At 38.3% G+C, this 17,178-nt stretch overlaps 1 protein-coding gene across 8 annotated transcripts in view; it reads left to right on the top strand.

Moving 5' to 3' along the window:
- Window positions 1–15,862, top strand: part of ATP2B1 (ATPase, Ca++ transporting, plasma membrane 1) — a 35,271-nt gene extending 19,409 nt beyond the window's left edge. For 4 of the 8 annotated variants that reach the window (XM_010561851.1, XM_010561854.1, XM_010561852.1 and 1 more), the window contains 10 exons: window positions 988–1,225; window positions 2,053–2,232; window positions 2,316–2,403; window positions 2,725–2,831; window positions 4,703–4,894; window positions 5,096–5,309; window positions 5,440–5,651; window positions 7,573–7,680; window positions 9,585–9,767; window positions 14,404–15,862. In XM_010561851.1, the coding sequence (XP_010560153.1) occupies window positions 988–1,225; window positions 2,053–2,232; window positions 2,316–2,403; window positions 2,725–2,831; window positions 4,703–4,894; window positions 5,096–5,309; window positions 5,440–5,651; window positions 7,573–7,680; window positions 9,585–9,767; window positions 14,404–14,715 (1,834 nt within the window). In that variant the 3' untranslated portion in view covers window positions 14,716–15,862. Of the gene's footprint in view, window positions 1–987; window positions 1,226–2,052; window positions 2,233–2,315; window positions 2,404–2,724; window positions 2,832–4,702; window positions 4,895–5,095; window positions 5,310–5,439; window positions 5,652–7,572; window positions 7,681–9,584; window positions 9,768–10,085; window positions 10,379–14,403 lie in introns of those variants that run through there. The other 4 variants (XM_010561855.1, XM_010561858.1, XM_010561857.1 and 1 more) reach the window with 2 other exon arrangements.
- Window positions 15,863–17,178: the final 1,316 nt, after the last annotated feature.

Raw genomic sequence — 17,178 nt, 5'->3', positions numbered from 1 at the left:
GCAACTGGGAATTCCCTCAACCCTTGGACTAAACACTTAAATGTAGCAGTAGTCATCTTAGCAGATCTGCCAGGTCTGAACTTGATATTTTAAAGAGAGTCATAAATTCTTATATTTTCTTCAGTGCCACTTTAGTACTAATTTGTAAAACAAATGCTTATGGCATTGCTTTATGGCAAAACTTTGCTAAGATGAACAAGACTAAATTTATTGTTCAAAATATTTGGTAGCATTATATTCATGGCATCAATATTGGTTAATTATGTATGCCGTCTAGGAAAGCAGTGGCATCTTTGGCATGAAGAAACATAACTAAAAGAGCATGTGTTGCAATGCTAGAGTACCTTGTGTTGAATCTAATCTCTTATACAAAAATTTAAATCCAATTTAAGTATTTGTTTTTATTTTAATACTTTACATTAAGAACTCTATTGCTCTCTGAATTTTCTGGACTTAGATTGGGGCGGGGTGGAATGGATGACAAACCTTACTACTTTTAAGCATAGCAGTACCAGAGTTTGCTTTTAGTGCCATAAGTTGCAGCTGTTTAAGCACCACGTGCATGTTCTGGCAGCATACTGTACTTCTGAGACTTGTATAACTGTTAACAAGGTGGGATTATTTTGTTGAACTTGAAACTGGACTGACTGACTCAACCAGCACAGACACCAGTCTGTTTACATACAGTGGAGAAATGGATACTTCTAGGAGGTAACTAATGTGTGTGTCCTACATTCATTGGGCATTATGTTCATCCTAGGATGGAGGGCTCAGTTAACTTTCTACAGCTAGTATGTTTTGCAATTGGGAAGAGATTAAGTGTACATGGAGGAGGTTACCTTAGAGGTGCTGCTACTGGCTTTTTTTGCGTGTGTGGGTCTAGTGAAAACAAACCTTGTGGAAACTTACTGGATTTTACTAATGAGCCATTGAATGGGCTGAACTTCTGGTTAAAATTTGATAACTCTTTAAACTTTTCCTTTTCAGGTGCTTCAAAATACTGAGTGCTAATGGAGAACCAAAGGTGTTTAGACCTAGGGACCGTGATGATATCGTGAAAACTGTAATTGAGCCAATGGCTTCTGAAGGGCTCAGAACCATCTGCCTGGCGTTCAGAGACTTCCCAGCAGGGGAACCTGAGCCGGAATGGGACAATGAAAATGATATTGTTACTGGTCTGACGTGCATTGCTGTTGTTGGGATTGAAGATCCTGTGAGACCTGAGGTAGGGTCACTGACTAAACTGCAGTGATTCTCTTACAGTGGATCTTGATTCTTGTTCTTGTTCATCATGCAGAGAGTACAAGAAACTGAATCGCTATTGTATGCCTTAAGCATACTTGATGAATGAAAATCTAATTTATTGAGGGGAGAGTTAATGGTGCTATAAAAGCAGATTAAAACTTCTTAAGGTCATTTATGCTGTGTTACTGAAGCTCTGTACAAACTAATGACTTAAGGCGCTTACTGTGCAGGGTCTCAGTAGATGGAACTTGTCATTTTTTTACCACTTGGAATATTAGGAGTATTGTTTAGGATAATATTAGCCATTGTGCTTGTTGCCAGCTTCTCATGGGGAATGATGGAGAGGAGGGTTTGTCACCTGAGGACTGGGGGAAGGAGTCCACCTTGCGGTTGAGGTCTAAGGAGGGTGGTATTTTTCAATAGTGAAAGCTTTTATGCCACATGTAAGTGGAACTCCAGTCTGACCTGTGCTATCATCACTTCACACTGAAAGTCATGGGCGTAGTAGTAGAGTGTGAGCTGTAGTTTATTTCACATAATCATAAATAAGAAGCCAGTACTCAGTACCTTTGAATACTACAGCCTACGGAGGATTTTTGTGGTATTTTTGAATACTGCAGTATTTGAAAAATGAAGCGGGGGGGATGGCGGGACACGGGCAGACATGACTTAACAATAACAAAGCCTCTTTGCCAGAATTGCCATGTGTGTGTTTTGCAGGAAAAGAATTGTGGCAAGCTACTTAAAGTTTTTAAAATGTTCCATAACAACAGTCTTGAGGTGTTTGGTTTTTTTTTTTCCTTATAGGTACCTGATGCAATAAAAAAGTGTCAACGTGCAGGCATAACTGTACGTATGGTCACTGGCGATAACATTAACACTGCTCGTGCTATTGCATTAAAATGTGGTATTCTGAATCCTGGCGAAGACTTCTTGTGTTTAGAGGGCAAAGACTTTAACAGGAGAATACGCAACGAAAAAGGAGAGGTAAGCATACTGACTATGTAAAGTAGATCAGCAGATATTCTAGGTCTCCTAACTGTAAAATATAACCAGTGCTCTTTTTGCAGATAGAGCAAGAGCGAATAGATAAAATTTGGCCAAAGCTTCGTGTTCTTGCAAGATCTTCTCCCACTGACAAACACACTCTAGTAAAAGGTAAGTAAAAACTGAGCTTCTAAGTAAGCTAGGTTGTTTTTTTTTTCTGCTCCTAGAAAAAAATCTAGGACTGAGTAGTGGGTAGTACCTATGAGGTTGTCTTCATTTGCCAACTGGGTTTTTTTTGGGGGGGGGAGGGGGTAGTTTTTTTTTTTTTTTTTCCCCCTGCTTCGAAATGGAGCCAAGTAGAACTATCTGTTGTGAATTTTTTTAATTATTTTTTTTATGACTGAGGAAGACAAAAACTGGGTTTCTTTTGCAGGTTTAATCTGTGCTGTGTTGTCAATTTTGAACTGTAACAGAGATATCATTTTATTTTAGGTATAATTGACAGCACTGTCTTTGAACAGAGGCAAGTTGTAGCAGTAACTGGTGATGGTACCAATGACGGTCCAGCTCTGAAGAAGGCAGATGTTGGATTTGCTATGGTATGATTATTTTCTTAAGTATTTTGGAGACCTTATCACTTAAGAATATTAAACAACCTTGCTTGTTTCATGAGCCTAATACACAACTAAGTTAATGGAGTCAACATCTCTCTCACTTAATACCAATTACTTTTTCCTCCTTCCTCAGTCTTCAACTTAACCATGTTTTTATTTGATGGAAAATGTCCTTGTGGCATCTGCCATTGAATAGAACTTCAACACAGATCCCCAGTCACTTGTAAATCAAAACCTTTTTACACAAAGGCTTGTTGCAAAATGTAGGAACAGAACTACTGATACTGAAGATTTCTGAAGTGAGATCTGTTCAACGTAAGGCAAAATGACTTTAGGTGGTAAATAGCATGCTATGTTGATTTTGAGTAAAGCTTATATGCAATATGCAATGAGCTTATTCATCTGTTTTCCATGAAACGATGCATAGGAACAGGGAGATTATAATAAGAGAGACTGCCAGTTAATGTTTAAAATGGCTTTGGTGGCTATACTAGGGGACACCTCTAGTACAACTGAAGTAACAGCATTTTATGGCAATCTAAGATCTGCATTTGTCTGGATGGTTCCTTGGATTACTTGGTGTTCTCAGTTTAAATTCTCAACTACCTTTTCAAATGGTTAGCCAAACCCGGTCTTGGCTTTAAGTGCTAATACTAGACAGACTCATGCCTTAAGTATGTAGCTTCAGCTTTCTCCTGTCTCTTTCAAAACACTGAGCTAGATTCCTCCTCAGCCTTAAGCTGAAAAGATACAGTTTGGTGCTAAGCATTTGAAAGAAAAAAAAAAAATAATGAAGACCACACTCCTCCTACACCACATGCAGATGCACTGACTCAGATGCTAATCTTGAAGGAAAAAATGGGAAGAGCTTTCGTCATTCTCGAGGAGCATTTTCCAAAAGCATAACTTACAAATTTGACAGCTACACATGAAATGTTCTCTAGACTGTAACAGTCTTGTTTTAACAAGTATCTGTTTTCTGCTGTTGTATAGCTGCTGTAGTTGGCGTTATCAGGGGCAGATTTATTTTTATCTTCCAGAACTTAGACAGCAACTTCAGGAAACATTTATGTTCATCTGTGCAAGAAACTAATTTCTCTAACTTCTTATCTAAATAGCACTTAAAATATACCACCTACTACGTGATATTTAAAGGTACCTTTTAAGGTATACACATACTGTGCAGGTGACTCATTTCCTTTGCAAAATAATGCATCAAGAATAAGGATCATTAAATTTGCTCCTGAGTTAGTGTTTTTGAAATGCTGAAAGCAAAATAAGTATTTTTGAAGTAGGTATTACACAGAACTCAGATTAACTGTTTGGATACTGTAGGAGACTACAGGTGATTAAAACTTAAGAATGTCATATTGCATATTCTACTGTTCAATGTCAATGCTCTTCTGCAAAAGGCTTTTGGTAATGTGTATCATTCTACTGTGTTATGAACACATGCATTGCGCTGCTGCGGGAATCCATATAGCAAACTCTTAGGACATAGACTAACCTGTAGTACTGCACCATCTGGTGGCCTTTAACTTGAACAGGGTTCAGTAACATTCCTTTGGTGGGAGAACTTACACAGTCTTTAGTGTCTTAATTGAGGATTTTTATTAAGGCCTTTATTTTAAAGGCAACATTACCTTTTTCGTTGTTGTTGTTGTTTATGTTTTTCCCATGCTTGAGTAGAACTTGCAAGTGAAACTTGATTCAGTAGAACTTTAGGTGCTTACATTAAAACGGTCCTTCAGGCATGGTACATCAAAGTCAATGCTGACCAAGGATGTACTAAGAGCTTCTATTACATAAGTCAGTGCGTCCTGTTATATTTCATAGTGTTTTTCTTTTTCTACCAGGGTATTGCTGGAACAGACGTAGCTAAAGAAGCTTCTGATATTATCCTTACAGACGACAACTTCACAAGTATTGTTAAAGCAGTTATGTGGGGACGAAATGTGTATGACAGCATCTCCAAATTTCTTCAGTTCCAGCTTACTGTCAATGTAGTAGCAGTAATTGTTGCTTTTACAGGAGCATGCATAACACAAGTACGTACTGGTGGTGGATTGTTTCAGCTAATAAAGGTTGAAAATGTCGTGACCGATTAACTCTTGAATTCAAACTTCCAGTTAAATACTAGTCCAAAGAACATAATGCTCTTCAGAACATGCCCATGTTGTGTAATAAATGCCTTTAATAGCTGCAGTTTGTTCACTTATATTGGAGGGTTTATGTATCTATCTTTATAGGATTCTCCGCTTAAAGCTGTGCAGATGCTGTGGGTAAATCTCATAATGGACACATTAGCTTCTCTTGCCCTGGCAACAGAACCACCCACTGAAGCCCTTCTGTTGCGAAAGCCTTATGGTAGAAACAAACCTTTGATTTCTCGTACAATGATGAAGAACATTTTGGGTCATGCGTTCTACCAACTCGTAGTGGTCTTCACGCTCCTATTCGCTGGTAAGAACACTGAGGCTTTACAAAGTTTTTCTAAACGTTGTACCGAGATGTGATCTTAAAACTAGTTTTTTGTTGTAGTGTGTGTGTTAAGACACCAATTAAGCTTCTGATAAATGCCTTTTATACACAGGTGAGAAAATTTTTGATATCGATAGTGGAAGAAATGCACCTCTGCATGCTCCTCCTTCAGAGCATTATACTATTGTATTTAACACATTTGTGATGATGCAGCTTTTTAATGAAATTAATGCGCGAAAAATTCATGGTGAAAGAAACGTTTTTGAAGGAATCTTTAACAACGCTATCTTCTGTTCTATTGTTCTGGGGACATTTGTTGTGCAGGTAAGTAAATTCTTGGAGGGTGGGGGGAAAATGCACTTAGTACACTGATGTACTTGCTTACCTTGGAAATGCTAATCAGGTAGTGCCAGGCATCTCATTTCTGCAATGTGGAAAAACCTTCAGTATCAAACACGCTATAAATGACTTGGAAGTGCTGCTTGACAGGGTTTTCAGGTAAGACCTCTTTGAAATTGGTAAAATTAGAATGTAGAAGTACTTGTATTTTACCTTTTGAATTTTCTAGTCCTTCAATTTGATCTTAGTGTTCTAGTCTCATAACAAAATGTGAAGAAGTTGTATGTTCCCTCCCAAGTCGGAACTCTTCCTCATAGTATCTGCCTGTGCCTCTGAAGGAGAGCCCATTGAAACAATTACCAAAAAAGTTACAATGTCTCGTATCTTCTTAATGAGATTAGGACATGAATAAACTTTAGAAACTTAAGTATCAGTTTTTATATTCCTGATGCATAGACCAGTTATTTGTATTGGTATATATTTTACAGTTCTCTGTATATAGATGCTGCTGTTTTAGGTGAAAAACACTGATGTCTAGGGACCTTCTGTTGGTGCATCTAGGCAGACTGTAAAAGCTAGATAGTTACCTCAGTATATGCTAACAAATGAAATGAAATTATCTGAAATTGATTGGGTTAACACGCTGGTGTTGAGAAACACCGAGTCAAAATTTAATCTAAAGGAAATTGTTTACAAGAAATAGTTTTACCTTCTAAATGGCCTTAGTTTTAATTCATCACAAGAAGTAACTAACAAATCAGTAAACTACTTTTTTTTCAGAACTCTTTCATTTTGACTTAAGTTATTTTGGACTTAAGATATAACCTATGCCTTAAGCTTCTCCTTGGACTCGGGATTCCGTGAAGTTGACCACATTCGTAGCGGTTCAAGCAATGCAAATGTATGCACCTCTGCTTCACGTAAAGTTAGTTCACTTATTCTCCCAGGTTTAGGTTTTTTTAGATGACACTTCTTCAGAAGCTACTGTTATTTTTAGGGTTACACATGCAGCAGACCGACTGTTGTTGTGCAACAAAGCCAAATATGTAGAAATTACTCCTGACTGCAACTGTGTTCCCTTTATAAACTTGGTGGACTGAATGCCTTCCCAAACAAGTAACTCCTGAGTTGTTGTCTCAGTGTTTTATTCTGTGTTAATAAAAGAAGATACCCTTGGGCTTTTCAGCTGTCAGGTGTCCTACTTAATGGTCAATACTGTCTCCTTTTCACACCTGCCCTGCTACTCGAATTGTTGATTCTCCAGGGCAGACTTTCATGCATATAATTCCTATGCAGAGGGATACCTTGCTCATTAGGGCCTGTACAGCTTGTTGTAATAGGTAAGTCAGTAGGAGCTCATTTAATTCAGCTTTTGAGATCTCTGCCTCTTCCCCCCAAGACTTACTACATAAGTGTTACACTGTGATGATTTAAAGTCTTGACATTTAACAGTGATGGGATACATAGTAATATTCTGTTAAATTATTTCTGAAATGTTTCATGTCTCGTTGATCTATGACTTCTCTTAATAGAAGTTGATTAATAAACTTTGTTCTGAGATGGGTGTTCATATGATAAATAATCACTGTAAATTTGGAGCATCAAATACATGCTGTAATTGTGAAATTAAGGGAAAGAACTGCAAGTAAACTGAAGGAGTCAACAGGTTTTTGTGAGTGTGGCATTCAAAGAATAAATAGGTAGTTCTTGAGATGCTGAAAGCCATAAGAAGATGACTTAGTCTTGGAAACTTGCTCACACTGCTGAGACAGTGGAGGTGTCTGCTTAATAAGATCGGAAATGCTATGTTCTAATGCAGAGTTGTCTGTAGCGATCTTGAAGCATTAGGGAATTTTCTAGTAACAGGTCACTGATACATGTTGTTTAACGATGTTGCTCTTCACAGATCATTATTGTGCAGTTCGGTGGGAAGCCCTTCAGTTGCTCAGAACTCTCAATTGAACAGTGGCTGTGGTCCATTTTCCTGGGCATGGGAACACTACTCTGGGGCCAGGTAAACTAGCTTTTTCAAAATGCTAAATATCTACTTGCATCAGAATACTTTATGCAGAAAATACAAATACACTGACTTTAGCATTCAGATCTTTCAAGTGGACTATACTTATATATGGAGATTAACAGTAGGTACTGATTAAAACTGACTAGTTCAATAGCTAGAAAGTCCTTAGTTGGATATTCCTTACTCTGACTTGGTCCATTAGTTGCATTTCATAACTAGATGCTATGGCTGGTTTATGTTTAGTAATTTAACTAGAAGCAGCCATAGTTACCTTTTAAATATGAAATTATCTTTAGCCAGATAAGTACTAGAAGAAGTTCTGTAAGAATACATGCGATGTACATGTTAATGTTGAAATATAATTACCTTAGTGTTGAATGGTTTTCTTGAAAAATCAGCATTGTTAAACTTGGTAGTATTTTCTTGATTTAAAAACTTAGTGGAGTAGCAAGAAATGCAGCAAAACTCAAAACAACTTTCTCTTTAATCTTCATTTGCATATTTATGAAATAATTGGAAAGTTCTCCCATCTATTGAGCTATTGCATTTTGATTTTTATCTCCCCCCCCCTTTAAGGTTTCAATACTATTGCGTGCACAACAGTGCTTGTAAGCAGCAAGCTTATTTACATGAAACTTTCGAGCTATGGAGTTTTCCATTATTTAATGACACAGTTGTCTAAACTTTTCATACCACATGAAGAGTTTTCCATTGCAGTTTCTTTCCTTCTGTTTTGTAAAAGACACTTCAGGTTTCAGTATAAAATTGGTAGGGTGAATTTTAGTTGTAAATACATACATAGATGCATATTCTTAAAGTGGGTATAAGCTTTTTAATAAGGTTGTCTGGAAAATTAATTATTTAAAAAAAATCAAATAGAGTCACTCTGAGGTTGGAAGTAGCCTAGAAGAGAATCGAGATGGCTTGAAATACCTTTGACCCAAAGTGTCCTGCAAGGGCAAAGCTTCCTTGCTGCAGTTCATGCTGCTTTAGCATCTCATTAAAGTCAAAGAGCTTTTGACTTTCTGAGAATAGTAGAAACTGAAGTGTGATCTGGGAGCATTCGCAGTAGCAATTTCAGCATAAAGGGCTGTTTATCTTGCTTTTGGAGCAGTCTTCTTCCTCTGCAGCTGCTGAAGTGGTCTTCTAGGTTTGTGATGATCAAGGAGAGCAGTCTTGGAACTGATCTGGAGCTGCTAGACGGGACGTATCAAAAGATGACTCCCCTTAACTACATAGTTCACCAGAATAGCCCTGAAGGTGGGGATGAAAAGGAAAGCTGGAACAGCCATATGTAGCTTTTGTTTAGCTTAAGATAGATGAACTACTGTACACCAAGTAGCAAAGTAACAGTCTGGGCTGAGGATTTTGGAAACGTCACTGGTCTTGCAAATGGATCAATACCTTCCAGGTCACAAAAGAATGCATGTCTGTTCTGTACTTCTGAATTAACTGTGGCTGCTTTAATTAAATGATGTGGTTCTCACTTGAAGTAATACATCATGCTCGTCAAACTGAGGGAGCTCTGAAAGCTCTAGATACAAGCACAGTCTACAGAATTAATGGCTCTTGTAGCTTCGGTACCGCTCCTTCCTGGCATAGTCAAGTAAACTATAAGTGGAATTCTTTTGCCCTGGCAAGGGTGTTTTTGTTTTCTAGGTTTGTAGTCCATGTTTAATTTCCACACCTCAGTTAGGGTGGTGAGGATATTCACAGCTTTGTAGCTATTCAGCTGGAGCGATTGCTCTACATTGATGCACTCATCCCATTTACATAATCATTTTTTCAACTTTGCTATGCGTATGCAGGATATTATGTTAAGCCTTAAGCCTGGTATTACATTTACTATTTTTTTAAAAAAAGAATAATCCTGATTCATATTTTTCATTCACCGTTAGTTGATTTCAACAATTCCAACCAGCCGTCTGAAATTCCTTAAAGAAGCTGGTCATGGAACACAAAAGGAAGAGATTCCTGAAGAAGAACTAGCAGAAGATGTAGAGGAGATCGATCATGCTGAGAGAGAATTACGTCGCGGTCAGATCTTGTGGTTTAGGGGCCTAAACAGGATACAAACTCAGGTATGGTCTTGAGAAAGGTAGGACGCAGTGGGTGTTATGAGGGAAATCTCTCCATCTCCAGTCCTTTGACTAAGGTGGCAGTTCTAACTGGTGTGACTGAGGCTGTCAAAAGGGGGTATGGCTGGATGTGTAATCCCTCAGGGTCCTCTGTTTTCTTCAGCTCTAAATGCAAGCAACTCTTGCCTGTGTATCTGCTCTATAAAAAAAAGTGCCTTTTTTTCTTTACTTTTTGTGTGTTATAGATGGGATGGTCCTTTCTCTTGTTCTCTCTCTCTCTCTCTTGCTGAGCAAGCTGTCACAATCTCTGATTCCTTGCAGATGGATGTAGTGAATGCTTTCCAGAGTGGAAGTACCATTCAGGGGGCTCTAAGGCGGCAACCCTCCATCGCCAGCCAGCACCATGATGTAACAAATATTTCTACCCCTACACATGTAGTGTTTTCCTCTACTACTGCTTCTACTACTGTGGGGTGTGAGTGTGTGTTCCTAAAGTGCATGAAATTAACATTTCCTAATTCACGTACCTAACGTTTCTCATTTTCTCCTTAGTACTTAAAATCATCGTTCAGGCTTTTATAGAGCTCTTCCACAAAGTGGAGTCCTCAAGACTTTTTTTTCTTAGAGGGCTGAGAACAGGTGGAACAGTTTCAACAAAAGACCTTAATGTGAAAGCTGTGAGCCTGCACATCCTGTGCCTTCATCCATTCATGTACAGAGGGATGTTTAAGATAAAACGGGAAAACTGTTGTAAATTTTCGAGTATATGCCTCTCAGGGTGACTTACATTGAATAAGTGAATTAACTGTGTAGTCATGGACCCAGGTCAACAAAAATAGATGTCTTGCACTGCAGCACAAATGATACCTAAGGTAAACAAGCTGACGGGAAAGCAAATGGTATGTTAAAAATATGAATGTAGTTAGAACATGGAGCACTAAATGCATTTTCTTCGTAGCCTGTAAGGAACTTCTGAATCTCTGCTTTTGTTGGACTTTTTTTACTGAATAACACAACTTTCTCAACATCAGGATTCAGGTGGCGAAACAAGGCTTCTAAAACGCGTACAAGTCAGAAGAAATATTCAATTAGCTAATATAAAAAGGAAAACAAAGGTTTAAGCATTGAATGGTGAAACTTTCAAATCTGAAGGGTTTTTTTCCTCTCTAGGTTCTTCTGGCAGCAGTTCATAAGCCATCAGTGAAAGTAAAGTTTGTCTCTCCTTAATTCTGCCCTTTTTATATTGTGCTCTAAGTGGCATTTCAGTTTCAGCCTTCCTCTCTGTAGAGGCTAGAGACTTAATCACTCGTGTATGTAGGCTTAAATGCTGGACCCTGGAGATGCATAATAGTTGTAGTTGAATACTGATAGCTAATATCTATTGTTGAAAGAGTTTTCCATCTTAATTATATATTACATGTTTAACTTCCTTCTCGAACTTCCTAGAGACTGGTTAAATAATTGTTTGGGTTTTTTTTAAATAACTCTGAGAGGGCTGCTTTTCCCCTGCTACTTTTTAAACTTTCAGATTACCAGATGGATGAAGACCCTTAATTTCAGGAGCTGTCTTAAATGAAACGTTCTCTTCTGATTTTTTTTTTTTGGCTTGGCCAGAATTCCTGTGTGAGCTTGCACAAGTATTTAGCCCTGTACTTGTTCTCCATTGGCGAGACAGGTATTTCCCTACCTTGCAGTAGTATTGAGAAGCTCGGCTCACAAATTCGCGTGCCTCAAGAACAAGAAATGAAAAGTAGATTTAACAGTAAGGATGCACAGGATTGCATCTCCTAGTTAAAATGCTAATTAGTAACCTGTATCCCTAACTACACTCAAGAACATTAATTAGACATTCAGAATTCTCTAGAGAGCAACTTCATGCCATGCTGCCATTTCAGCAGAATCTAATGGGTGCTGCAGCATCTCATTGCGTCAAATGACCAATGCAGACATGGAGCTACGATAGCAGAGAACGAGTTTTTGATCCTCACTAAGTAGTACAGCCTTCTGCTACACCCTCCAGGAGAACAACTATTTGATAACCAATATGTATTAATGGGAAGCAGATGTGTTATTTCTTTGTGTCTCTCTTTCAGAGCTGTTTGTTGGAAAATAGTTCAGCTGTTCCTATGAACTGAGGTTACAACTCTTAAGCAGCCATCTGGCTAGGAGGATTTGGAGTGCTTACTGCATTCCTTGCTATTCTGGTACTAATATGAGGAAGGCCTGTTGACAGTATAAATTGCACATAACAAATTGTCTTGTTTGCTCCTCACTTATGCAATTTATTTATAGTTACCTCTCTCGTCTAATTATCTTGAGTAGTTGAAAATAAAACCATCAAAACGCTAGATTTTCTCTTTTTTAAGTATAACTTAAAATGCTGATAGTCTGAATTCTGCCTTCATAGCTGGACTCTTTGAGGGTCTTGGGTTCATAGGAGTGTCTAGACTACTTGTTTAGTATGCATTCTGCATGGGAATCAAGCCTTTATTGTGGGTTTGCTTATATTCCTATGATAATTACAGCTGTCCTGTGAAGCCAAAAATTGTTTTCCATTACCGCTTATGTTCTAACTCACCATCTGTAAGCAATGAAAAACCAGTCCCACGAGGCAGTCATATTCCATTTTGCCACATAAATCAGTGGTACAGTGGGATGCAACATGCCAAATAAAGGCATCACAAACTTTCAGTCTAGCATTGTCACCACTGATTTTCTTGGTAAGTGCCAAGACAGTTTAGGCAGCTTGCTGGACTCGTTTAAAGCCCATGTAACATGCCAAGTCCGTAACAGCACACTCAATTTTTTCATGTGATGAACAGTAAAGTACTAGCTGCTGTTGTAGCCTTTTACTTCTCAAGCACATTCGCGCTCTTCCCTGTCCTCCCTTTATTGGCAGTCAGGTCCTTCCCCTTGTGCGCGTGTCCCCCCACTCCCCCCATTTCCATGGTTAATGGGACTTAGCTGTGTACCTGTAGTACAAAAATGGGGACATGATAGCTTTTGAGTAAAATTCTTTGTGCAAAGTGCTCTGAGGTGGTAGGGGTGGGGGGGCAATGCTATTTCTAGAGGTCGAGGAACACAGTCAGGACTTTATCACGTGCAGTGGTTCTGCGGTAACAAGTCTGATAATGCGTTGCTTTGGGGGAGCCCTTCTCTGTGTTTACAGTGAGGTGGTTTGGTGTATTTTAGCTGTTTCGTAGTCTGTGCTCTTGATCTGCTTGACCTTCCAGCTTCATTCCTTCACCTAGAAGTCACTTTATTTTTACTGTCAAGGAACTCTACGGAAGCACTAGTCATGACTTATTATTTCTCAGCTTGAAACAAGTCATCTTGGATGTGCTAAAAAATTTTTTTAAATTGAACTTACTGTTTGTAACAGTAAGCTCTTGTTTACTACAGAGTTGCTCTGCTGCTTACTACACAACAGAGGAGCTTTGGGATTGAAACTGCTTTGCTGGAGACTTACTCAGAGTAGAGGTGTTGAGAATTGAATAGGGACCTAACAGAAGGGGGAAACTGTGTCTTGACGAAAGTGTTGGACAAAGGGGTCACTGACTTTTGCCTAACCCTATTTGTTTTATCAGTTCAAGAACAAATCCTGAATTTGTGTAGTTGATCAGGGAAACGTGTGGGGCATGGGAGGAGAAGGGGGTGTGGGCGGGTGGTTTCATCATTCAAATTACAACTTGGAAAGCTTAAATTCAAGGCAACCTGGACATGCACAACTTGCAAAATGAAGATGTACTTTATCTAATTTCACTCTGAAATGTTTATTTTTGAATTCTATAAACTTAGCTTTCTGATTTGAAAAATGTTAGTTAAACAATGAAGGGACTTGAAATAATACTCAGCCTGGGAATTTTGTCCATGAATTCAATGTAAATTGAAGACTCAAGCAAAGGCTGATCATCTGCTTTTCTCATACTTTGTGCTACTTGAATATTCTCTTCAAAGTTACAACCTGTCGTGGCTACTTAATTGTACAATGCAGTATTAAATTTCCTAGTTCTGGTCTTAAGTTTCCAAAGCACTATTCAGTAAGGAGCTTTCTCTAGTGTGGTAAATGGGTATATACTCGAATATTTACAGCTGTTACAGTGGTATCCTTTTTTGCATGACTCTCTGTAAATGTCCGGTCATTGTGACATTGGCTTACACTTGCTTGGCTTTTTCATAGTCAGTTGACATCCTAATTCCTAGCATGAGAATTAGTAACCCTTTTATCCTCTAACTTATTTTCAGCCTCTCCCCTCCTTCTCCCACCCCCCACCTCCCCCAAGTATTCAATAAAGCCCTCACTGAGATTTATTTAATATGTGAATAAGTAAATAATTGTTGGCCTCACTTCTGAAAAATGCTTAGCCCATGTTAAATAATCGAACCATTCTAGTGCCACGTCTGAATTTTTAGGCCCTTCAGCTTTTTGCAGTACTTTTACAATTTTTATTCCTACTGTGTAGACTGGCAGTGCTCTACTGAAACGCTCTTCATTTTTTACAGTTTATTGCAAGTTCCACTGCATCACATACAAATTCGATTCACTCATGTCTAGCTGTTTGTGGATTCAAACTCATAAGAACCATGCCATTACCAGTGAATCTGCAGCATTTTAACAACCTTTTTCCTTTGTTTACAGATCCGAGTGGTGAATGCATTTCGTAGCTCCTTGTACGAGGGGCTAGAGAAACCTGAGACACGAAGTTCAATTCACAATTTTATGACGCATCCTGAGTTTAGAATAGAAGACTCCGAGCCTCATATTCCCCTTATTGATGATACTGATGCTGAAGACGATGCTCCAACAAAACGCAACTCTACTCCCCCACCTTCTCCCAATAAAAATAACAATGCGGTTGACAGTGGAATTCACCTTACAACAGACATGAACAAGTCTGCTACCTCTTCATCCCCAGGGAGCCCGCTACATAGTTTGGAAACATCACTCTGATTGTAAGCTGAATGTTAACACACTAGCTGCATTGTAAAGAAATTGAAACTGGGTCTCTTCACACATTATGATGGACAAGATGATATTCTTGTCTTGGACTTCAACAGAAGACACACTTGTACGAATGTAGATTTATTTTTTTAAAAAAAAAAAGCTTTCTGCCAGACTGGAGGGTGCTTTTCTGGGGGTGGGAGTAATAATGAACTCTGACAGATAAACAGTAACTCAGCATAAGTGACCTGTGGATCATCTGTTGTACTTAAGAATGGTCCTGAACAGTGTGTTAGCAGAGCTTTAGTTTATCATGATCCTTTTCTGAGGGGAAGGCTGGGAAGGGCAAGGAGGCCCTGGATCGTTGAATTGATACTTTAATTTCTGCTGTTGGCTGTTAATAATTTGGATTATTTATGTTTATAAATGATACAGATCTGTTTACAAGGTTTGTAGATACTTTTTTTGTTCCTGTTCATAGATGGGAAGCTTCCTTATAAATGATGCAGAGAAAAAAAAACAAACAAAAAAACTAGTCCTTCAAATACTGCTGTATTTTCAGGAAAAGGGTGTTTCTATTGAAACTGTACTAAATTTTGCCTGCAATTTACCTTGTTAAATATTGTAGATAAATTGCTAATACTAATAGCCAAATAGATAACACTAATGCTTTGTAAAAACATGAGCAGTGGTGTTCTAATGAAGTTATGGCCTCTGTCCTAATTAGTTTCTTAAATACATTTACTACTTAATGGTTTTGAAACAACTGTTTAATTTTTAAAAATTTTGAGAAACTTACTGAATAACTTTTGTTCAGAACTTAGTAGGATTGTTTAATGCAGGACATCAATCTGTGATGGAACTTGCTTGAAATATTTCTGTTATCTCGGGCAAAATGGATTAAATCAAAATACATCAGAATCTTAGTCCTTTGTTTTTGTCTGAACATGTTAGTTTAGTGCTGTCTTGGTGAACTGTGAGTGGAACTGTGATTTTTTTTTTTTCTTTTTTCTAATCTATAGAATCCTTCATGCAGCATGAGGGCTGTTGGCATTTTGAAAGGTTGTTAGTGGGTAGCATACATGTTCTCCTTTTTGTTTTTGAAACTTGTTTGTAAACATGAATAAATCTGCCCTTTTGTTAAAATAAAATTGCAGCAATGGTTTCTTACAGATTTTTTTCTCAGCTCCTTCACTGGAAACACTGAAAAGTACTCTTTTGTATTACTGGTTAATGTCAAACTGCAATTTCAAGATGGTAACAGCCCCACTAAAAATAGTACTTTGGGTAAATGGAATCATGGTGGCTGCCTCCAGAATGAATGTAAGCTAAGGTATTCAAAAGTCTTCACTGAGCCAAAAGGATACTCCTTGGGAATGAATAGGTCTGCCTGAAATTCCAAGACTTACTGTGAGTACTGCGTAATAAATGTATCCCTGACCACTTAAGTGAGGGGAAACTGAGAACTGACATACAGCACGGGTGAAAATACATTTTTCAGTTGATTAATATCTTATGTACCAAAACTGACCTGCTAGTGATTGACTGAAGAAGTTATGGTCTGCCTCAACTGTATTGTTTAAACAGTGAAGGATGATGGAACAGTACTTGATCTGGTACTTCCTCATGTTTTCTAGGTCCAATACTGCTTAGAAGAGCAACCGAAGAGATGAGTTGTGAACTCTTTTTTTTTTTTTTCCCCTTTCTTTTTCCAGCTCTGTGTTCGTTAAAATAGCGAGTGAATTTTTTTTGCCGAATAATCCAGAATTTTTGAGAGTTTTAAAAGGGGTCCCTTCAAAGGAGTGCAAGAATTAAGTTGGTAATGAGGGAGGAGATAATACTAGAGGAAACTGCAGAAATGAGCAGGTCAGGAAGCTCAAGCGTATCTTTGCCTTGTGGGATACATGCATGCTTGGGTTTGTCCTTTAGCAGCTAATGTTCAACTTGTAGCACTGTATCCCACTGTCAACCACTCCTGAATTCAGTCTTTTCTATTGTACTGAAGTAAATACACCAAATTCTAGGCAAGGGGGGGGTTTGCACTTGACACTTTGTATAGTAGTTTCTCCCACATGTTTCTAGCACTTTCCTTATGTGATAGTTCTTACCTAGAGTGCTTGGTAGGGGGATCAGTTTTTATGTAAGCTGGTTTCTCCCTACTACAAAAGTCAGATAAGCATTGGCTTAAAATGAGGAGAGTTTCTTTACCCATGAAGTACACTGCCACGTAAGAAAGTATCTTCATTAATGCACCATAATTTGATTTCATTTGAAAACAGATTTTAATTTTTTTCCCCTCTCTTCTAACTGTGATCATGACTGCGTGTTACCTTTTTTTGGAATAAAGTCTACACTGAAGCCTTTTGAGGAGGGGTGGGAGGGTGAATGTAGACTTTGTACATCAGTGGACCCTCTTGATTCTGTTAACATCAGTGTGCTGTTCTTACAGGAAATTTCCTTACAGAAATAAGG

Source organism: Haliaeetus leucocephalus, unplaced genomic scaffold (genome assembly GCF_000737465.1).
Source record: "Haliaeetus leucocephalus isolate CR32 unplaced genomic scaffold, Haliaeetus_leucocephalus-4.0 Scaffold151, whole genome shotgun sequence".
Classification (NCBI taxonomy): domain Eukaryota; kingdom Metazoa; phylum Chordata; class Aves; order Accipitriformes; family Accipitridae; genus Haliaeetus; species Haliaeetus leucocephalus.
Note: the sequence above shows the minus strand (reverse complement) of the source record. Positions and strands in the feature narration are given on the sequence as shown.